This window comes from Camponotus vicinus, unplaced genomic scaffold (assembly GCF_025532165.1).
Source record: "Camponotus vicinus isolate PSW18456_S1 unplaced genomic scaffold, iyCamVici1.0 SCAF_3, whole genome shotgun sequence".
Classification (NCBI taxonomy): Eukaryota; Metazoa; Arthropoda; class Insecta; order Hymenoptera; family Formicidae; genus Camponotus; species Camponotus vicinus.
Window position 1 is genome coordinate 25216301 of NW_028141967.1, and position 22639 is coordinate 25238939.

The 22639-nt window shown below is 30.2% G+C and overlaps 6 protein-coding genes and 1 long non-coding RNA gene across 14 annotated transcripts; 2 read left to right on the top strand and 5 right to left on the bottom strand.

Moving 5' to 3' along the window:
- Positions 1–259: 259 nt before the first annotated feature.
- Sel (canopy family protein seele) lies at positions 260–1725 on the bottom strand. The gene is made up of 5 exons (XM_083095359.1): positions 1554–1725; positions 1362–1449; positions 1073–1188; positions 719–925; positions 260–645 (listed from the first exon to the last, which is right to left on the bottom strand). The coding sequence occupies exons 1-5, from the start codon at positions 1560–1562 to the stop codon at positions 430–432; spliced, it is 636 nt and encodes a 211-aa protein (XP_082951485.1). The 5' UTR covers positions 1563–1725; the 3' UTR covers positions 260–429.
- A 245-nt stretch (positions 1726–1970) lies between these two features.
- LOC145969328 (polycomb protein EED) lies at positions 1971–3721 on the bottom strand. The gene has a single exon (XM_083095357.1). The coding sequence runs from the start codon at positions 3712–3714 to the stop codon at positions 2437–2439; it is 1278 nt and encodes a 425-aa protein (XP_082951483.1). The 5' UTR covers positions 3715–3721; the 3' UTR covers positions 1971–2436.
- Positions 3722–3845: 124 nt separating this feature from the next.
- LOC145969332 (uncharacterized) lies at positions 3846–5420 on the bottom strand. Of its 2 annotated transcripts, none has more exons than XM_083095362.1 (4): positions 5370–5420; positions 4391–4579; positions 4072–4230; positions 3846–3983 (listed from the first exon to the last, which is right to left on the bottom strand). In XM_083095362.1, exons 1-4 carry the CDS (start codon positions 5403–5405, stop codon positions 3873–3875), a joined length of 495 nt encoding a protein of 164 aa, XP_082951488.1. In that variant the 5' UTR covers positions 5406–5420; the 3' UTR covers positions 3846–3872. The 2 variants fall into 2 exon arrangements, with proteins under 2 accessions (XP_082951488.1, XP_082951486.1); XM_083095360.1 differs by having other exon boundaries at positions 5332–5415.
- Positions 5421–5910: 490 nt separating this feature from the next.
- On the top strand, positions 5911–17634 carry Ikkbeta (inhibitor of nuclear factor kappa B kinase subunit beta). Of its 5 annotated transcripts, none has more exons than XR_014437570.1 (14): positions 5911–5961; positions 6386–6506; positions 6660–6859; positions 6952–7110; positions 7182–7399; positions 7479–7583; positions 7778–7916; positions 7993–8181; positions 8277–8488; positions 8591–8878; positions 8952–9101; positions 9208–9438; positions 15766–16534; positions 17551–17634. XR_014437570.1 is itself a non-coding variant. In XM_083092828.1 (14 exons), exons 2-14 carry the CDS (start codon positions 6282–6284, stop codon positions 9566–9568), a joined length of 2094 nt encoding a protein of 697 aa, XP_082948954.1. In that variant the 5' UTR covers positions 5944–5961; positions 6254–6281; the 3' UTR covers positions 9569–9858. The 5 variants fall into 5 exon arrangements, 4 of the variants coding, with proteins under 4 accessions (XP_082948952.1, XP_082948954.1, XP_082948953.1 ...); XM_083092828.1 differs by lacking the exons at positions 15766–16534; positions 17551–17634 and adding exons at positions 6254–6299; positions 9505–9858 and having other exon boundaries at positions 5944–5961; XM_083092827.1 differs by lacking the exons at positions 5911–5961; positions 15766–16534; positions 17551–17634 and adding exons at positions 5969–6181; positions 6254–6299; positions 9505–9858.
- LOC145967836 (uncharacterized) lies at positions 8187–11350 on the bottom strand. Of its 2 annotated transcripts, none has more exons than XR_014437572.1 (5): positions 11227–11350; positions 10878–10978; positions 10737–10806; positions 9652–9829; positions 8187–9521 (listed from the first exon to the last, which is right to left on the bottom strand). It is a non-coding gene; the product is annotated as an uncharacterized LOC145967836 (long non-coding RNA). The 2 variants fall into 2 exon arrangements; XR_014437571.1 differs by lacking the exon at positions 11227–11350 and adding an exon at positions 11089–11157.
- Sec63 (translocation protein Sec63) lies at positions 11278–16477 on the bottom strand. Its single transcript, XM_083092825.1, has 13 exons — positions 15969–16477; positions 14870–14972; positions 14648–14762; positions 14467–14572; positions 13923–14146; positions 13680–13841; positions 13279–13507; positions 13046–13191; positions 12798–12945; positions 12173–12665; positions 11748–12039; positions 11452–11634; positions 11278–11389 (listed from the first exon to the last, which is right to left on the bottom strand). Exons 1-12 carry the CDS (start codon positions 16090–16092, stop codon positions 11494–11496), a joined length of 2283 nt encoding a protein of 760 aa, XP_082948951.1. The 5' UTR covers positions 16093–16477; the 3' UTR covers positions 11278–11389; positions 11452–11493.
- Smsr (Sphingomyelin synthase related) lies at positions 17338–20943 on the top strand. Of its 2 annotated transcripts, none has more exons than XM_083092832.1 (6): positions 17338–17435; positions 18211–18536; positions 18618–18946; positions 19025–19165; positions 19271–19425; positions 19511–20943. In XM_083092832.1, the coding sequence occupies exons 2-6, from the start codon at positions 18231–18233 to the stop codon at positions 19909–19911; spliced, it is 1332 nt and encodes a 443-aa protein (XP_082948958.1). In that variant the 5' UTR covers positions 17338–17435; positions 18211–18230; the 3' UTR covers positions 19912–20943. The 2 variants fall into 2 exon arrangements, with proteins under 2 accessions (XP_082948958.1, XP_082948957.1); XM_083092831.1 differs by lacking the exon at positions 17338–17435 and adding an exon at positions 17766–17905.
- The last annotated feature ends 1696 nt before the right edge of the window (positions 20944–22639 follow it).

The following is a 22639-nucleotide window of genomic DNA, read 5'->3' on the forward strand; positions in this document are numbered from 1 at the left end:
ATATCTATGAAAATTTATTTTCTTATTCTACATATAAATTTTTCTACTCGATAAATTTGCTGTATAATATAATAATTAATAAAAACTGTGAAAATGTCAAAAATATATTTAATGTTATAAATATCTTAAATCTATGCTGTTGTGCATATGTGACTGTGTGTGGCATTTTGTATTATTAATATAGAACATTTAATTATAATTGATGTAATATAAAAATATCAGTATAAACTGTCGGGTAATCATGATACAATATATACAATTTAATAACAAAATGTAGAACATGTATTCTATATACATGAAATTATTTACAGAACAGAAACTATTTAATTAGTTAATCTAACTTGAGTTCTTTGAAAATTTCCATCTTCTTATTTCACTTACATGTATAAATAATATTTCCATTTATCCCTGAAATTGTTTTAAATGCATTTACAATTCATCTCTATCTTCATCATAATCAGTATTACTAATATCGTCATCTGTAGAATCACTCTTATCATAATCATCGTCATCATCATCATCATCAATATAATTTTCATTACAAATATTTGAAATCTCTGTACAAAGCTTCTCTTTCTTATTGCGTACACCATTAACGTATAACGATACTATATCATCCTCAAATTCTTCAACTATAACGCTGCACTAAAAACATTAATACAAATTAATAAATAAAAATGTTCCGAATTAATATTCAAATATAATAAGCAGCACTCACATAATGTTGTAGACTCTTATTTAAATCACTATCTTGAATTATGTCAACTTCTTTCATTCGAGGATTCATTATACCTGGTGAAGACATGAGATTTAAAATTGTCAATTGATTGTTAGACTTTTTTGTTGCCCTCACATAATCTGTCATTTTCTCACAGATACCATCCAACAAATCTAAGATGTATAGTTCTGATCGGCTTAATGGAACCTTCAAATAAACAAATATCATATTAATATAATAAAAAATGAATATATAAAATTTACAAAATATTGCAATACACAAGTGGCTAAAATATTATTAAAATTACTCAATGTTGATAATTTATATATTTTTTTTTCATTTTTATTATTTTACCTTTTTGTGTTTGGTATTTCCCTCAGCATCCATCCTATAACTACCTACATCGATCAATTTGTTAGGATCAGCTTTGGATACTTCAATTTGTAATTCTTTTAAAGTTGCCCTACAAACTAAAAAAGCAACAATTATTTTTCCACTGATAACTTAAATTATTTAAATTATTTAAATTATTTAAATTACTACTTTAATAATAACTTAGAATACTATTTAAAGTAATTTGAATTGTAATTTTAAAGTTATTAAAGAAAGAATTATTCTTTCATAAATTGGAATTCATTTTTACCTAAACATTTCAAATGCTTTAGATCGATTTCATTAGGCTCTGCAAATACGCTTATCAAAAATAGACTTACAAATAACAAGCCTCTCATCTGTAAGATGTAAAATAATCTGGATTTTATATATTTCTCACAGAAAGATAAATTTACTTATTATGCAATTTTTACATGTACAATTTCAAAGAAAAATTCCATACCTTGTACATCAATTATTATGCAAGTTATGATACACTTTCAATTATATATATCAAAGATTTATATCAACTACAGAAAAAGAGCATGCGACACGTGTACCGTACATCCTCTGATGTATAAAATCCTATCAAATTCTTATAAGCAAATGGCAACTTGTAACGTGTAATTCCTGATAGTGCCAACTGTTTAACTTAAAATATAAATGCTATAGTAATTATTATTCTATATCAAAAAATAACAAAGTTGTACAAATTCGGCAACAGTAATACACACATTAATTGACTCATTCATTTATTTACTGATTATTTTATATGAAATTAAAAAATATGAAATTAATATTGAAATCATATGTCGATTGAAATGTTACCGATTTGATAGGTACGAGGGTAATTTAGAAAGTTTTCGGTCTGATACAAAGATGACGCTGGAAGTATCATTTATTAATGGCAGTTTACAAACGCAGATATTAATCTAGAACAGTTTATATAAAATGTGTGCAAGCTATAGAAAAAGACATAACTTTGTATAAATATATCAAATGTAATATTACAAATGTAATATTACAAAATATACTAAACAATTTTCCTACCTTATAATCTCATTTAATTACACAACTAAAAAGTCTAAACCTACTTTCATAATTTATACAATTGCAATTTTCTATTATAAAATTGCAATAATTAAATTGATCAACAAATCCAAATACATTATAAATATTAAAATTTTTAGATATTTATCAGAAATGCAATTTGTCGAATTTGTTTACATTTCTAAGTCTCTAGAAATAAAGTTACAATTTTGCCTGTAGATTCAAATTATTGCAAGCATATAATGCAAAGGCACATATTTTTCGTCATAAAATGAATAAAATGAATTTAAATAAAATCAATGATCGCGATTCCATCTCCAAATAGTTGCATCATCGCAGACGCATAATAATACAGAACCATCTCGACTTAAACTAGTTTGGCGAATTGGTGCAGTACAACGAGGATGCTGGAGAGACCAGCAGCGCGCTTGTCCAGGCTCTTCCATGTCCAAATCCCAAACATAAGTACGACCAACTTGATTACCTAACGCGATCGTGCGTTGCCAGAAGTCCATAGAGAAACGTATAAACCAAATGTCGCATTCCTTAAACTCGAAACGATGCATGACTGTCGCGCTCGTTTCTCCGTTACGCAATTGCGAATCTTCGAGTCTACCTGGTTTCCAGCACACAATACAGTTCTCGCAGGATTTGCTTAGGATAAAATCGCCGAACCATTTCACACAATCGACATAGTTTCGATGAACGTCGCGAGTGGTAAAGTCTGGGAAATGTTGAAGTATCGAATCAAAGGGTCTACCGTTTCGACTGGGATTGCAATGATAGGACTGTTTTATCGCCTCCTGCATGTCCGGTTTGTCCAAAGACCATAACTTGAGAGCGTGATCCATCCCGCACGAAATGATCCGTTGACCTCGTATGTCGAAATCGGCGCTCAATACTTCGTCACGGTGACCCTCTACACCACCAAAAATCGCAATACATACATCTGTCTTGATGTTCCATAATCTTAAAGCATGATCCTTCGACGCAGATAGCAATATGTTTGGATCTTTCGGATGAATCTTTAGCTCATTTATCGCGTGCCCATGACCGATATAATGCTTAATGCAGGTCATTGTTGCGGGACTAATAATTCGTATGACTCCACGTGATCCGGCCACGGATAACAGAGGTTTCCCGGAGTCATCGTATGTCCAAGCACACGTATAAAAATTTTCCTCCGTGTCGGGATCGGCATAACACTGTTGCAATCGTATATTTCCACTTTGCGGGCACTCGTAGATGCTCACGCGATTACTGCCTACGGAAGCGAATATTAATGGCTCACCCTCCTTCAAGTGATAATTAAATTGCACTCCAAACAACGGTTGACCGTGATCCTCTTTAACATTACAACAATATTTGTACAATGGCTTGTCTGTAGAAGGTTTGTATTTGGTTGTTTTACTTCTGCGACGACCCTTTCGTCTGTAACGAGCACTTCGGGTAGGCGTATCGCTACGATGAGTGCCAGCAGTAGAATTACTCCCAATACTGCATTCAGTTACATCACTGTCATTTTCGCTATCTTCCTGGCTAGATGCATATGCCTTACCAGTTGACTTTTTCATCTTGTAGTATATAAATTCTAATCTTTGCAACTTGAATAATATTGCAATTAGGAGAAAAACTCACATGCAGACAGTTTTACATTTAGTCTTTGACTAAAATGCAGTGCAAATCACTGGTACAAATCATCCTATACAATACTTAGCTCTGCAAGTATATCTTAAGTATATTGCGCCACTGTACTAATAATTGGTATACCACTATTTAATCCCATTATTCCTTCCATTATATTTAAAAGTCTGCTCCCTAAACAGATACAGGCTTGCATATCCTAAAATAAAAGATAGAATTTTAAATATAAATGCTTGAGCGAAATGATTGTGATGAAAAGTTTTGATAATATACATAAAAATTCTTACGAAAACATTGGCAGAGAGAAAACGAATATTGTATTTGTGACAAAGTGCTTTTGATTTATGAATCAATCCCATAACATTACGGATTCCATTACAATTTACTAAACAAGTTGCACCAGATATTATGTAGTGTTCATCTATTATGGCTATATTAGCTTCTATCTTGAAAATTGACAATAATTAATAAAGTAATTAAGTATTAATAAAGTAATTAATAATAATTGATTAATAATAATTAATAATTAACAAAAAAATTATAACATAAAAGAATACACTAAAAATGTGTGCTTATACATATTTGAAAATACAAAAGAAGACTTACTTCTGATAAGGCATGGGCAACTTTCAAGTCGGATGCAAAAATAATAAAATCTACAGAGACATCAATTTTTGCTTTTACAACATCAGCAATGGATTCACATTGATGCACAGATATATGCCATCTCCTCTCTCTTGCATTTTGATGTAAGCCTTCCGATATCCTGTGACATAACTCAGCCGATCCTACTATCTGTGGAAATAGATTTTATATCAGAAATATATATTTATATAGCAAAAATTATATATTAAATATTACTACAGTCCAGAAAATTATAATACACTTAGCATAAAACTGATTTTTTATGCAAGCTATAAAAAAAAATTATTCTATATTTTTTACTTTTATTCTTTCACAGGAAATTATTTTGTCAATTATAATTCATTGGATCATATTACATATATCACCATATTTTTATATAAATTTTATTATTATATAAAGTTTATTATTTGAAAGGGAATATAAATTAATAAAATAACAATCAAATATATAATCACAAATTGCGATAATTTTCTGAATGATGACTTATATTATAAAACAATTAAATTATTATAAAAGATTTACTTATTTATTGGTAAAATAACAACATATTTCAATAGAATAAAAACAACTGCCATTCATTATGGTCAATACAATTTAGAGAAAGTGGATTAGAATTCATAGTTTAGAATATATCAGATATATACACATATTTGCTGTAGACAAAAATTTGTCCTCTTTTCTTCTCATTTATGTTTAAAAAACATAAGCCTAATAATAATTTTATTATTGAAAAACATGTGAAATTTAAAAAATCAAAATATGTAAATATATAAATTTATCGCAATATAGTTGAAAGCAATGTAGCAGTTTTCACTTTTCCTTTGGAAAATTATAAAGTGCAAAACTATAAGGAAACAATGCTATTTTAGGTGATTTTCTCCTTTTTAATGCCGCACATTTACCATGAAAGCTATCAAACACTCGCTTCTTCGCACTCTACCGTTTCTGAAGATTTCAGCCATGGTTGAGATGCCATTCCTAGACGGTTGGACCGGTAAGACGCTTCATCGCGTTCTCTTTAATGGCGTTTTCGAATGGTCGGATTTGACCCAACCCGGGGTAGTTTACTAGACATCATTGACGAATCACAGGCATTCTTCTGAAGAATGTAACCATACATTCTTTAGTAGAATGGCTGTGATTGGTCAATGACGTCTAGTAAACTACCCCGGGTCGGGTCAAACCCGACTATTCGAAGACGCCATAATTTTCAATGGCTGCAATCAAGGAGACGCTGAGAATGCTTTGAAGCGTTTTGATTGACCAATCAGGTAAAGAAATCTTTTCTCCTTTTATACTGATTGGTCAATCAAACGCTTCAAAACATCCTCAGCGTCTTTTTGATTGCAGCCAATGGCCGCATTCAGCAGACTCAAAAGTTGGGCAACATTACTAGATATTCCGATGTAATTCGACGCTGATTGGTCGGACCTGAAAGTAGAAACCAATCATGTTCGATTGCTACTTAGCGGTTGAGTCCGCTGAATGCGGCCATTATGTGTACTACATACGCCATAAGCACACGAGAAAATGTATGTACATACACGGGGTAATAATTGCTTTTGTGTTGCATGACAAATAATAATTTAATCAAACTCATTTGATGTACGAATGAAAGATATCAGCCTATTATAAAATGCCTAATGCAAATTAACACATTATATATTAAAACATAATATGTAAATTGACATAAATTTTATATTGGAGAAAATTTAAGTAACGAAATAAATTTATTAAAATTGCGCTTTTTTGGTAAGAAAAAGAAAAGAGAAATATTGTTGACTGTTGACTAGATTTATCAAAATTTACTTTTAATTTATATAGTGTTTTTCATGAAGAAGAAGAAGGAATAATGCCATTTTATTTATCGGTATGAAATCGCGTCTACTAAAAGTTGTCCAAAGTTTGATTTGATATATATATACGAGTTGTGAAAAATACATATTTATCTTTCAGAAACTCGAAATGACATCTACTATTGTATCGAGTGATAATTGGAAATTAAGTTGTATTCTGGGAACTGGAGGCTTTGGAATTGTTGAACTTTGGGCACATGTCCAGAGTGGCAAAAAACTTGGTAAACCACAATATAATTATATACACATTACAAATTATTTATATCTTGTTTTGCAAAAAATTCTCTAAAGAGAAAATTGATATTGATATAAAATTGTGATTTTAATTGATATTAATGTAAAATGATGATATTAATATATAATTATGATTTTAGCTATAAAAAAATGCAAGTGGAATTACTCACAATTGACTCCAGTGCAACAAAAAAGATGGTCTAACGAAGTTGATATAATGAAACGTTTGAGGCATTCAAACATTGTGAAAACAGAGTGTATCCCATTCAAGCTTCCAAATGTAGAAGAAAATCTGCCAGTTCTGTGTATGGAATATTGCAAAAAAGGAGATTTAAGAAAAGTTGTATTTTATTTGTAAATTATTTGCCTGTATAAATTATATTTTTGATCTTTTATCACTAATAAAATAATTATATATGTCCTCTCTTACAGATTTTAAATGAACCAAAAAATTGTTGTGGAGTTGTTGAAATAGAAGCAATCAAGATAATGACTGAAGTTTTATCAGCTGTGGAATATTTGCATTCACATAATATAACTCATCGAGACTTAAAACCAGAAAACATAGTATTACAAGAAGAAAAGAATGTGGTAAGATAATGAGTCACATCTTTATTGAAATTATTAATAAGTGATATGATTTTATATAAAATATATTACAGCTTTCGTACAAATTGATAGATCTTGGATATGCTAAGGAACTTGGAGAAATGAGTACATCTGCCTCTTTAGTTGGTACACTAAATTATGTTGCTCCAGAACTTCTCTGGAAAGAGAGATACAGTTGCTCTGTTGATTATTGGAGTTTAGGAATATTGTTTTACGAACTTATAACTGGAACAAGACCATTTCTACCAACAATGCAACATACCATGGAATGGTAAAAAGCTGGAAATGTAATGTGTAATGCTTAGAAAAAATAGTATATATTAAATTATAAATTTAATATAATTTTGCAGGATGAAACATATTCAGAATAAGAGCTATGATGATATTTATGCCTGTGAAGTAGAAGGAAAAGTCTTTTTTGGGAAAGATATTCAAAATCCAACTCATTTATCAAAGTATATATTCCATTTCATATGTTGTGTATATTCTTTTTAATTTAACAATCTAAAATATCTAACAAATGTGATATATATATTGTTACTTTATTTTATATAAAACAAAAATAATATGTTTATATATATCTTTTGTTTGATACAATTTCTTTCATATAAGTATAGCTACATTATAATATCATATTTTTTTCCTCCAGTTGTCTCCAAAGCAAAATGGTTCAATGGTTCAGGCTAGTTTTACAGTGGAATCCACATAAAAGAGGTAGAATAATCGACGAGTCTGGTACATCTCATTTAGTGGTATTCACAATGTTGCAACATGCATTATTAAACAAGGTATGTATTTGCAGAAATTAAACACCTTTTATTCTTGTTTTTTTCTTCTCTCTTAATCTGTATTTTTTGTATATAGATAATATATATTTTCTGTGTGCCTTCTTATAAGATTAATATATATGAAATTGATAATGCTACTACTATCAGAGATCTTCAGTTATTAATAGAAAAGGATACTAATATCGAAGTTAAACATCAAATGCTTACAAATTACAATGGCATGATGCTCACTGAAAGTACTGCATCAATCATTTCACAAACTAATGTATGTATATTTGTATTTATATATAATGATATATGAAAGATAAAACATTATTTTTAATACAATTTTTCATTATTTCTATTACAATTTTGCTGTAGGATCATATTTTCTTTCTCTTCAGAGACGGATGTTGTTTAATAGAAGATATACCTAAACCAAATATTCCTAAAGCAGTGGAAAAAATGATAATACAATCAAAAAATGAATTAAATTATGAAGTAGTGAAAGATTATTATCGCCATGCGATATACTTTGTGACTAAAGAAGTTAATTTATTTCAATTATACATTTTTGCTCTTAGTATAAATATGTAAGTCTTTTATACAAAATTGTCATTTATAGATACATTTTTACAATTAATAAATTGTAAAGATATATATTATTATACAATGTAACGTTTATCATATTCCAGAGATTTATTGCATCAAAAAATCGATGTATTTAATACAAACATGGAAATGACATTGGAAAATACAAAAGTCCTTATAGACCAAGTACGTACAATCCGTATGAAGTATGTGAATACAATGGGTGAGGACGCAATTGATAGAAGCAAAACACAGATCTATTTTGATAAAGTTGATAAATTGGTTAGTGCAGCCGATCAAATAAGAATGCAATTTATGTCTCTGAAGAAAGATAACGATAAATTGAGAAATAAAGCTCAAAGTATCGATTGTGTGAGAGATTTATCAGAAATGTAAGTAATGAATATCATAAGATATTTTGTCACATATATTTTGATATTTTTTAACTTAATTTTCTTTATATAGTTATGATAAAATGTGTGATATATATTTGGAATTTAAAAAAGAAAGTCCTCATAGGACAGCAAAGCCACTGAACATGGTAAAATTAGTATTTGCATTCTTGACTACACGCAATGCGCAACTTCAAGATAAAAACATAATTGATATTATAAGGTATTAAAAATTTTGCTTTGTGATGGATTTTATGCATGATAAAAATTAAAGTAGTCTCTAATCTAATTTCTTATTTGCATAATAAATGCATATGCGTTTTCAATAGGCAAATAGATAAATTAAATGATGGATTGCTGAAGCTGGAAAAAATATTCAATTCTGTTACTGTCATGACGAAATTATATTGGAGAGAATATCAGTTAATCGCACAATTGGACGTGCCTCCGACATGCCAGCAGCAGGGCAATCAATCTTTAAATATTGCGTCCACTGAATTAGATAAGGTTATCCAATCAGAAGACAATGTGATATATGATAACTTGGTCATACGTTGCAGGTAAGTCTCCTCCAGTTATGTCATTCAATTTTTAGGACAAATTTATCTTAGGTTCCAATTCTTTAGGTTAGATAAATTGATGGCTGAAATGCAGAAAAAATGTGCCAAAATAATTAATTTGGATCTATGATTAAAAATATAAAAATATAAAAACACGCATATATGTATATTCTACATAGTATATCTTATATATATTATAATTGTAAAACTCACATTTTAATTTCTATATTTTAATATATTTAATCATGGAAATCCATTCGTCTTAATGCGCGTGGAACATAATGTCGCACACCCCACTTGATGTTGGCATATTTATCAGTTTTAACAAACGTGTAAACTGGCTTATTCAACAATTGTTCCGATTTTATTATTTGATATCTATCGTTCTGATCTGTTAAAAAATATATTTGTTGAAGAATACTTATGTTTCTTTTTTCAGTTTTTTTTTAAGGCCTATAAATCTTCTTTTTTATTAACTTTTTAAAAAAGTCTTATATATATATATATATATATATATATATATACACAGGGTGTCCCGCAACTACCGCTTGATATTTTAAAGGCAGATTCTCTGGCCAATTTAAAAACGATTTTTCCTCAGTGAAAATGTCGAGGGAGATCATTATTTTTTGCATATTCCCAATTTTTGTCATCATGTATCTTTCTAACTAAGCCTTAAATTAAAATTCTATTAAAGTAAACTCTACCTAAAATTAACTAAAGAATGTGACTTTATTAATGTTTTATTCCCATAAGCCTTAGTTTGCGAAAAATCCTTTATTTTCAATCGTTTATAACTCGAAAACTATTAGTGCCGCGACATTTTCGCTGAGGAAAAATCGTTTTTAAATTGGCCAGAGAATCTGCCTTTTTTTTTGGACGGAAGATACCTGGGACACCCTGTATATATAAGAAAACTTTTACGCACAAACATTCTATCCATTATATTGTATAGATATGTAAGAAATATAGATATTTTAATTACAAAGAATATGTATTAAAAAATCAAACTAAAAATAGTGGCTGTGAAAAGTAATATAATTTATGATAAATTTTATGTATATGTATATTTTTAGTTTAATGTACAATGTTGTGAATACAATACCCAGACAGCACACATGTCCAAAAGACATCTAAAAGACGACTTAAAGACGTCTTAAAGTCTTTTAGACGTCTTTAAGACATCTTTTGGCCTTTTTGTGCTATCTGGGTATGTAAACAATGTTTATATATGTTTCAAATAATTTCATAAACTCACATTTTATCTCAAATTATTCTCTTCTTTTATAATAACTTACCCTTCTCAGATGTGATAATCATGATCATGATATTAAGAAAAAAATAGAGGATAAAATAGATTTTAAATATCTGAAATGCAGACATGTAATATTTAATAGAATCAATGATATATATATTTTCAAAATATATAATATACTTACTTGTGTTGTACAAAATATGCTCATTGTTCTTAATATATCTATCCAGATATTCCGTTAGACTGTTCTTGTAATGAATCAGCAAATGCTTAAGTTTGCCACTTCTATAATAAAAAGTGTAATGGTTGAGTGATTCTTTGTATATGTGTGTGTGTATATATAGTGCATGAATACTTTTTACTACGCTTTCCCTTAATCCCGATATTTTAAATACCTGTTACTCTTATTTGTCGTTGCTGGATTGTGGGAAGGAGGAAAAATATTTTAATTCTAATGAGAAATGCATTTTAATATAAATAGATGTTCCATGTATACAATAAGATATATTTTATTAAAAAATTTATATACATACCAATTGAGGATTGTACACATCCACACATAAATTGAGGATTAAACAACGATGTTAAAATAAATATTATGTTCTTTATTCGCTATTACTTTCTCCACACTGACAAATTTTACACACCAGACTATTTTTTCCTAGATTGTCCACATACATCAACGATTATGCAATTCTGTGTATAAAAGTCCATTGTACATTAAATTCGAGAATGTAAAAAAAGAGGAAAATACGGACTTTTAGAATATCTATTCCAATCACATGTTTGAGAAATAGATATTATTCATTGTCACTAATGTCCTCGTCAGTCGTGAACTCGGAATGTTCATCAGCTGCATCTACATCCTCTGCAGTTTCTTCGTCCGAGATATCCCATTGTGGATGCTCGGTCGGTACTTCTGGTGCTTCCTTTACGTCCAACTAAAAGACGATACATATCAGTACATTGTTACAAATGTATAATTGTGAAAAAAAAAACGAGACTTTTTACGCGAGCGCGCATACATACGTTGCTTTGTTTTTAAATTACTTACTTTGATATCTTGAGCTTGATCAAAACCCAGATACGAATCGCTACGTAAACACACGGTAAATGTATACAAGCCTGGCCAACGTGGTGCCGTGAATCTTAATTGCACTTCTTCGAAGTGTGCTAAGGACGTGACGTGTATAGGGATTGTTAACAACGTTTGACTTTTGCGATCACAGATATAGACCCACCAATATTCTTGCTTAACATCGGGAAAAAGCGGGCAATGCACTTCATGCGATAGATTACTCCTACCCTCTAATACTCTTTCCCTCTTGGAGATTCTTTGTTGAAATCTATTTAAAAAACAAGAGAATGCGTTTATAATGTTTGTATGTATTTCAAACGAAATACATATAAAGTGTAATATATTAAAATATAATGTATTATTTTTATATATAATGTAAAAAAATAAAAATTTCTTTTTACTTTTCCCATTCCGTATCGTCGTCCTCAAAAGACACGTCCTTCTTGTCATGACTATCTTCGTCGTCACTTCTCTCGCTCTCGGCTTCACTGTCACTAACGTCGGACAGCTTTTCCTTGGAAGATTCTTTCTCCATCTTATCATCCTTTTTTCTTGAATTAGGAGTATTACTATGTTGAATATTATTGGCCACAGTCTGGGACTGCGCCTGCATATTTTTAACAGGAGCAGGTTTCTTGTTGGTTCCTTTTTTATGTGACTTCTTTTGACCTTTCTTTTGTTTAAGCCATGCCGGTTTTGCAGCTTTTGTCGAGTGGTTTTGCTCTTCTGAGGCCTCATCAATTGCTTCACCGCCAGTTTTATTATCATCAATCATTGTTTGTTCATTGATGGAATCATCTCCAAAAAGATGTCTCATATTTTTTCGCGTTAATGATACCGTTACAGTTACGATAGCACCAGCAGTGTAAACTGTAGGATTCTCATCATCGATTACTGAAATGTACACAGTATAATATGAGAATAATAAGTTAAAGATGCAATATAAATCATCATACTGTTATAGTCAATATAAATGTACTTAATATGTTTTTAAAAAGCAAGTAACAAAGAAAATGATTAAATTACCTTCAGATCGTACTTTGAAATCTATGTACGGCATATTTCCGAGAACTTTTATAACATCTTCATATTGACTGTCTGACAAATTTCTAAGTATCAGTCTTCGTTCTTCTCCTTTCAATTGTGCAAATTGTTGAAGACTTTTGATTTGACGCTAGAGAAAGGTCATATTTATTTCTAAATATTATCAATGTGCGTGATTTTCATTGATAAAAACATTATCAATATAAATAGAACTTTTTTTTTATCAATACCTTCTTTGCATGGAAGTATTTTAAATTTTCCTCAGTTATATGTGGTAATTGAAGGAGAGGGTTTTTAAATTCCCAGAATCCTTGGACAATCATTGGACACAATTTCATACAATTCTCTATAGTTGTTATAGTTGGCACCCGTGGTACTATAAAAAAATTTTCATTAGTTATCTATTCTACATACATATTATAAAATCACATATGTTATAATTTGAAAGAAAATAAATATTTACCTCTTCCAGCATAAGCTAAAAGTATTACTTGATGGACACAGGCAACCATTTCTTGAATCAAATATGGACATTTTCTTACAATATACTGTCTGTCTTTATCTAGTGTCTCAGGATTGAGCGGTATACGTGATAAATGTGCGTGCAGTAAGGCTCTAGCTTTAATTGAATACAAATGGCATAGTGGTACTTCTCTGTTTTTCTCTCCCAAATTGGGCAACTGCTTGATAAGCTGAAATATGTACATAAAAAAAACATATATATATATATATATATATATATATATATATATATTTATAAAGTGTGTGTGTGTAGTCTATACAGTAAATTTGTGTTATATATTTATTTAAAAAAATAAATAAATAAATAAAATGTCGAGATACCAAATACAATTAAAAATTTACCGCAGGAACTTCTTCAATATCAGTATGTCTTTCAACAATTTCTGCATTGCGTTTCTTAAAAAATTCAAAAGAAGCAGCAAGTATCATGATCACTCTCTTCAACGACATAGATGGTGTTTTCACAAAGAAAACATAATATAGCTCAGTTGTTGTCATAAGAACCTAGAAATACAAATACATATATAAAACTAATACTTTGTCACTGTACAAAGATTTACTTTGGCATATAAAAATGCCAATTACTTGATCACCAGTGTAGCGAATGCTCTTGTACCACCACATTCCTACAATCGTTGGTAAAGCAACCATGAACACTAATGCATATAATCCCAAGACCCACACAGAATTCTCTTTTTCGACAATCCAGGAAGGTAAAGCTATACCAAAACTCATTGCCCCTGGACCATCTGGATTTCCATATTTTTCCCAATTTTTTCGCGCTTCATCATCCGTTAAAGCTTGATAAGCTATTTTTGTTAATAAAAAAAAAATTTAGTTAATTTGTATCCAAATTTAGAGTATTTATTAGTAATAGAATGCAACTTTTTTTGATACCAATGTAATAAAAATTAAATATGATGGTAAATTTTTAGTCGTTAAGAGATTAATTTCAAATGCAGATATTCTAACACAATCATAGGTCATTCTACATATCGTAATATTTGTGTGCAATAAATGTGTTATAAATTTATCAAATATACTGTAAAATATATTTAATATACAAATTGTGATGTGTTTCTCAGTTCTATGTATATAACTGTATATCTACAATCTCAATGCTCTTTACCTTTAGTTAACTTCATAAAAGCTTTTCCATTTCCAGTTTCTTTATCGGGATGAAGAATTAATGAAAGCCTACGATAAGCTTTCCTAATTTCACTTTGCGAAGAACCCTATAATTACAATACTTAGTATTAATTATTTTTATGTGCAACAAATCACTATACATATAAATTTTATATACTCACAGCTGGTACATTTAGTATTTCATATGGATCAAAATTGGCCATTTCATAATCAAACTGAGACACTTTATATGCTAAGAATATCAAGATGGCCCATCCCAGAATGATTAAAAATTTCCTACAATGATAATATAATTTTAATAGATAAAAAGATAACAAGCATACAATTTATGTATATATGTATATGTGTGGGAATCACAGATATTTTTCGCAATAAAAACTTACATAAAAAAAGCCTTAGTTTCCTTCCAAGGTTTATTTGCTTGAAGGATAATTTTTTTCTTTTTGCATCCATCGCACTGGCATTCTTTGGCTAACTGATCAGGATCTGAATAAAATTAGAAAAATTATTACATATACAATACATACACATGCAACAAAAATTAAGAAACTTATCTTTGAATACTATTATGATATTTTTTATTCAAAATTATGTTATACTATGTATTATTTTGTTATATTTAAACAACAATGCTAATTGCAAAAAAGCATTCTTTGATTATTTGTTTGAATAATATAAAAATATTTTTAATATATAACTATAAGAATATAATAGTTTATAAAGTAGTATTTTATTATAATAAGATTCAAGAAAATATGTAAAATTAAATACTTCATTTATAACTTTTCTAAATATTTATATACATAAATAATCTATATATATTTATTAAAGTATTTTCCTTATTTCGCTTTCAATTCTTATTATCAATATTGTAAAAAATTATCATATTATTGTTGCGGAACTTATAACTTGTTAAGGTGAATTTTAATAAAAGTTTCATTGTACAATTAGAGATCTTGAAATTAATACATTTTTAAACTATTTAAGCAGTTTTAATCATTTCAAAACTTTATACTTAAAAAAAAACAAATTAAAACTGAACAAACAAATATCAAAATTTAAATAAAAATTTAAGAATTTAAGAATTTTCACATAAATTTTATACGATACAAAAAATAGTCTTATAAAAGTAAATCACCAAAGACATCTCTAAAGAAATTTCAAAACCATGTAATCATAATGTTTATAATATGACTAAATTTATCAATTAATATATAAATACTAATATTACATATATACAAATCGACAAGTAATCGAATCAAATATTTTTGTTTGCCAGATTAGGCGAACATAACATTGCTCCGATGAAGCGAGATAAGACGAGACGAAGGAATGTGTAAAGACGAAGGAAGACATAAGATGATGCACACTTGTGCGACCGAGAATCGTGTTCGAGGAACGACGATTATGTGGGGGGGAACGGCATCACGTTGATCGTAAATTACTCGATCTGGAAAATTGGATCTCGTCGTGATCTCTAACCTTGTTTCGGGCAACGTGGCCAGAGATAGTAGGTCCCGGGTACCAGCAGTAACGCCAAGAACGAAAGCAGAAAGTAAAAGAACGTCCCTCCGCTCTCGTCATACTGAAACTTTTGACCGCTCATCGCTCATTAAGTACTACGGCGTTATTTTAAATGATAGACCGTTTAAGTACATTCATTCGTAACATTATCCGGGCTCGCGCTGCAAATGTGCACGAACAACATGCAAATCAACAGTTAGCGGGGGAACTGCCTTGTCAAGACTGCCAACTCAGCACCTCGAGTACCCCTCGGCAGTCGGCAGCTCGGCAGCTCGATGCACGCACTCTATCGACTCTGACGTACGCGCGACGACTGACGACTGACGTGACGTTGTGAAGTTGGTGTTGGTGATCGGTTGATGACGTCGACCGTCGACCCCGTCGAAGAGTCGGAGTCGGAGTCACGGCTATTAAATTGGGTTACACATTACACGTTACACGACAATAGACCGTCATCCAACGGTCGTAGGCACGATGAAAAAAAGGCCTACAGACAATGGCCTTTTCGAGGCGAATGCCAACACGTAGGATTAAATTTATATTCGTTTCGATTGCTTTTATTTTTTCATTTCTCTTTCCCGATCATTGTCTGCGATGTATGTCATATGTTCATCTCGTTTGACAGGTGCACACATCAGCTGAAATTAACAGATCCATTAATTTTCATACATTTTCCTTTATATAAAGTAAAAAAATAATAAAAAATAAGATAAAACATTACATAAAAGGAAAGAAATAAGGCGCGAGAGAAGGAAATGAAAAAGTACAGTGCAAGCAACAGGACGCTGCTATTTTAAATAACGGTTTCTTTAATACGGTTTTTTAACATCACGTTATTCGTTACGCTTATTGCGTATCATGCACACAAAATTCATAATAGAAAATAACGATCCTCATAACGTGCAAAATTTGTCCAATCTAGGAGCGAGAAAGAGCAAAGGCGGGAAAGGAAATCAAAAATATTTCGTAATACGTAAAAATACATCTGGTCGAGTCATAAAGTACATTACTTTTGCTCTTGAATTTAATTATATAAAGCCGCTATTTCTATAGCACAATATATATACATTTTGTTCCACAAGAATTACACGCATACTTTAATCTGTACAACTCTGTTTTAAATAAATGTTTTCTTAAAATTAAATTTCCACGACTTTTATAATTATATAAAAAAAGTAAGTTGGGTAATATTGTGATATATATCTATTTTTTATTTATACCAATATTCTTCTCATTTTTCAATAATCTCTCTTTTTTGTTCGCTTAAACTTTAAATATGCGTGTGCTTCATAATTATCGTATAAATAATTTATAAGTAATTCAGAGTTATGAATAAGTCATGCGATATAACCCCACTGTAACATTTTTGTTTGATGGAGCGAAGGAAAAATAATACACGCGCAGATCCAAGAGAAATAATCTCTCGTAAATAATTTTTTTTTATCTTTGTGCGGAAAATGTGTGAATCATTTTGTGTACTTTGTCATACGCTTGGTATCGCGTCATTCTAAGAATGTTGTTATCGCATTGATCTCAGCAGCACGAGCACAACAGCGGCAACGCACAATTAACAATAAGTCTTCCTTATCGAACGTTCCAAGCCGCGCTCTAATAACATTTCTCGCGCAATAACAACGCGACATAAATAATATTGCATTGTTGCATCGTGCATCGCTAAATGAGGCCGCGGAGTACAGTGTCAGTAGTAATTAGTAGATCCCGATTCGCGCTACATCGTGATCGATGGCTTCGTTGTGCGTGTTAATGTAAATACTGCCAACGTATGATTTACCTTGATAAAAATAATTGCGGTGGCATGGTGGCATGCACGTTAAACGCACGAAAATGCTCTGATAAGATATCGTCGACGATTCTGGTGCACAGTTTTTCGTCAGGTAGGCTATTTAATGTTCCCAGCACGAGGTTAAGTATACACTGTCCTATAGCTTTCTAAGTCGAACCGGCATCACTTTGCGATAAAACGCTTGACTTTGTCACATGGCATTTTGTGTTTACTATACATTTCTATAAAATTCTAACATTACTACATAAAATTCTAACAGTACTACATTACTATGTTAAATGCTACGCTATGTAATTGGGAAAAGGATTGCTACAGCAGAAAGTTATTCGCTTGCTATAATAAGATAATTGGTTCGTGTTGATATAAATCTTTATCTAAAACTTTTCCTTTATACAGGATAAATACGCTTCAACAATATGGATTTGACAATGAGAAACGTTATCGAATGGACATGCACTGACGTAAAGATATGGCTCATAAGAAATGGTTACGAGGAATATGCAGATTTATTTTATTTTCACGAAATTGATGGAAAAGTATTGTTAACTCTAAAGGAAGAAGACTTAAAATCAAGTATTTTGAGTATAAAGAAAATTGGTGCTATAAAAAAATTATATCTCACTATAAAGCAATTGCAAAGAGATAATGTTGCTGCTTTATTCGACTTGGGATATATGGATTTGTCTCCTTCGCCAAATTTTTATACTCCGCAGAAACATGAAGTAAATAGAAATTTCTTCCAATTAATGCTTTTTTGACAGAAGAATAGATGAAATGCTACATTTGAAATAATCTTACTGTAGATGTCCAGTACTGGTTTAAATAATGAAGGATCTATAGAGCACGAGTTTTATTCAGCTTCTGTATCAGATGATGGACATGCTTCTCATTTACCATCCGAGATTTGGAAGACAGTTATTAGTTTGGGATATTTGTTTATCGTCACATGGATAACTGCCTTTGTGATGGTTATTGTCCACGACAGAGTGCCTGATATGAAGAAGTATCCTCCATTGCCAGATATATTCTTAGATAATGTACCTCATATCCCTTGGGCATTCGATATGTGTGAGGTCACTGGAACTTTGCTCTTTGCAATATGGCTTGTTGTGCTTATATTTCACAAGTATAGGTAAAGAAAATTATAAATCCATTTAAAAATATACAAGACTATAATTTAATAGTGAATAATTTATTAAATGTGCAACAGATTCATTTTACTACGGCGATTTTTTGCATTGTCGGGCACAGTCTTCCTACTAAGATGCGTAACAATGATCATTACTTCGTTATCGGTGCCGGGTACGCATCTACAATGTCAACCACGTAAAGTCCAAGAAGATTGGTCAAGGTGAGATTGAACGATAGAGATAGAGAGATAGAAAGCATTTATTAATAGTAATATATATAACATATCTTTTCTAAATAATATATATTTATGTTCTATTTTTTTTAGTTCTGCATATGTCGAGTTGTATAATAAAATAGCAATGGCTTATGTTATTTGGCGGGGTGCAGGTATGTCTATTCAAGGTGTAAGAACGTGTGGAGATTACATGTTTAGTGGACATACGGTAGCATTAACTATGCTTAATTTTTTCATCACAGAATGTAAGTAACAGTATTACTTCTCGGCAAAAAAAAGCTGTAATTTATAAATATTTATACATTTTGATATATTTTCTTTCTATTACAGATACCCCAAGACACTTGTATTTTTTGCATACTTTTACATGGATGCTCAATATGTTTGGTATTTTCTTCATTCTAGCGGCGCATGAGCATTATTCCATTGACGTTTTCGTAGCATTTTATATAACTTCCCGATTATTCCTTTATTATCATACTTTAGCGAATAATCAAGCATTGATGCAGCGCGACTCGAATAGAACCAGAATCTGGTTTCCATTATTTAGCTTTTTTGAATCATCCGTTGATGGTATTGTTCCTAATAAATTCGAATCGCCGTCCTTGATAGTTTGCAATTTAGCGGACATAGGGAAGAACATTTGGCAATCCTTACGATCTTGGGTTTACTTCCGAAAAACGCAACGCAACATAAACGGCAATTTAAATAGCACAAAGAAAGAACGCTAATGTCGGACCGGTCCTTTTTTTCTTTTTTTATTTCTGTGTATCTTTAAGGTAAATATATGGTGCGGGAGAACCGTCACTGATTTCTTGCTCGATTGTGATTATATATATATAAAAAACGTGATACAAGTAACAATTCTTTGAAACAGATTGCACATTCCTTCCTTTCAAAAAAACAAAGATACATATATTAAAAAAATTAAAAAAATGTACCTATATGTATTATATATTTCTCTTTTAACAATATCGATCGTTTATTTGACAAATCTGTTTATATGCTAAAATATTGAGCAAGATGTAATATTGATTCTAAATATTTATTTTTGTGATATATATATTACAATACCAAAAGAGATTAATATAATATTTGTAATATAATTAATTACACATAATGTAATTAAAATTTCGATTATCATAGAAATTATATATATATATATATATATGTATGTATGTATATATATGTATGTATGTATGTATAATAATTTATTCCTTAAGAAGAGAGCCTCCAAAGACAGATCTTAGTGTATAAAGTATTCTAAGGTTCAACATGCATTTTCTAAGCGTGTTGTATCATCTATAAGACTTTTTTATTTTTTTATAATTGTACATAAAATTTTCCATGTAACATTATTCATACGAGTACTTTTGTTTCCTTTTTTTATAAAAAGAAAGTTGTATCAAGAAACAATTGCACATTGTGATAACTTATAGAGACCCCACATTTTATCAGGAATGTTTAATGATTTTCGATAGTGAGACCAAGTTAACGATAACAATATTTTAATATTTTAAAATTCCTATGTTAGACATATTTTTACAAAACTTTTCCTTCTATTGTACAATTAGGAGAAAATATAATATGTTGTAATATTATGCATTCCTGATATATGGTAGTATTAATAACTTAAGATACCCTAGAAGATAGATGTGTGTGGTGGTATTACTAACAATAAGCAGAGGCTGGAAACATTATATTACCATGACTTCTAATGTATATAAAAATATGTCTGTATACAATATATAGTTATACAAATAGTTTTTATGTCATTTATATATAGAAACTACTATAATATAATAGCTTTTTAATATTTCATCCATTTTTTACTTTGTGATAAATAGCTTATCTTGTTAGCATTAACAAGTACTGATTATGTATTGGTAATTTATTGATGGTGCCTGATTATTGATGTTTATACATATTTCCACAAAACTATGCAGCAGTAACTCTTTTGCTAATATCGACCAATATTCTGATGGATCGGGAATAATTAGATTGATTCACGAATAATATTGCAAAACATATGTACAATAAAAGACGTTAATATTTCAACAGAATGTACTCTTTATCAATATATTTAATGTATCATAAATCACATCCTCTATCTTCCGTATAAACAAATGTTTTCAGAATAAATGCATTAATATTCGTCCTTTTTCTAAAAGTATATTTCTCAATCTGTAATTACAAAAATATCCGTAATTAAAAAAGTAGCAAAAGTATTCTAAAACAAAATATATATACAGATTTATATCAATATTCTTAATCGGAAAATGTAGGATGACACATAGACGTATCAGCCAAGCTTATTCTGCGAGAAATGAAATATATGAGAATAATTGAATATTAATTACAATAAATACATGATCATACAAAAATGAGATACATGCGCGAATAAATTGAATTGAACCGCATCTGACATCGATATATACGATCATTGGCTGCGTTCAGCAGGAAAAGCTGCTTTGCAACTGTTGTAAAATTCGTGAATCTGATTGGTGCATGCTCTTAGATTCAGTCAAAATTAAGAGCATACACCAATCAGGCTCACGAATTTTACAACAGTTGCAAAGCAGCTTTTTCTGCTGAACGCAACCATTTGTTATAACAAAAATTGGCCGCATTCAGCAGACTCAACAGTTGGGCAACATTACTAGATTTTCCGATGTAATTCGACGCTGATTGGTCGGACCTGAAAGTAGAAACTAATCATGTTCGATTGCTACTTAGCAATTGAGTCTGCTGAATGCGGCCATTGTGTTGTATGATGAGCATGTTACTAGACTAAAATCCCTAGAAAGCACAGCATCTTATTGGATATAAAAATATCAGAGAGAAGACTGAGAGATGTCATGGCCCGCTTTTAGGTGATCCCTGGAAGCGATACTCCCTCTGTGGACATTAAAAACATGAACATGAACTACAAAGCCAATGTCCACGAATGTTCTCAGAGGGTAACATATATGTCTCTCTGATAATATAAATAATATAAATAAAAATATAAATAATTTAATTAATAATAATTTATTATATAAAAATATTAGTATGTTCTCTCTTTCCACGCTATTATTTATTTATTTATTTATGTGTGTTCTTTTTCTTCTCAACATCATTTATTTATTTTTTATTTATTTATTTATTTATTTATTTAGCTCGCTCTAAGTCAGTCTTGTAAAATGCAAAACTAAATATTATAGAATTTGACTTTGAAAATAAAATAATCGAATAAATTCAAACAATTAGCATAACGAAAGGTTCCGTGATAAGTTATTTAATAAATAATCAATTTTAATTAATTAATGAAAATACTTCTATAATTTAATATTCCGCGTTAGCGTATATTTTATAATATATTTCGGCAACGAATTATCGATAACACGGTGTTCGACTTTGGCAATACAACAAATAAACAGTAGCGCGCTATGTTAAAGCTTTAATATTAGAATTAACTAT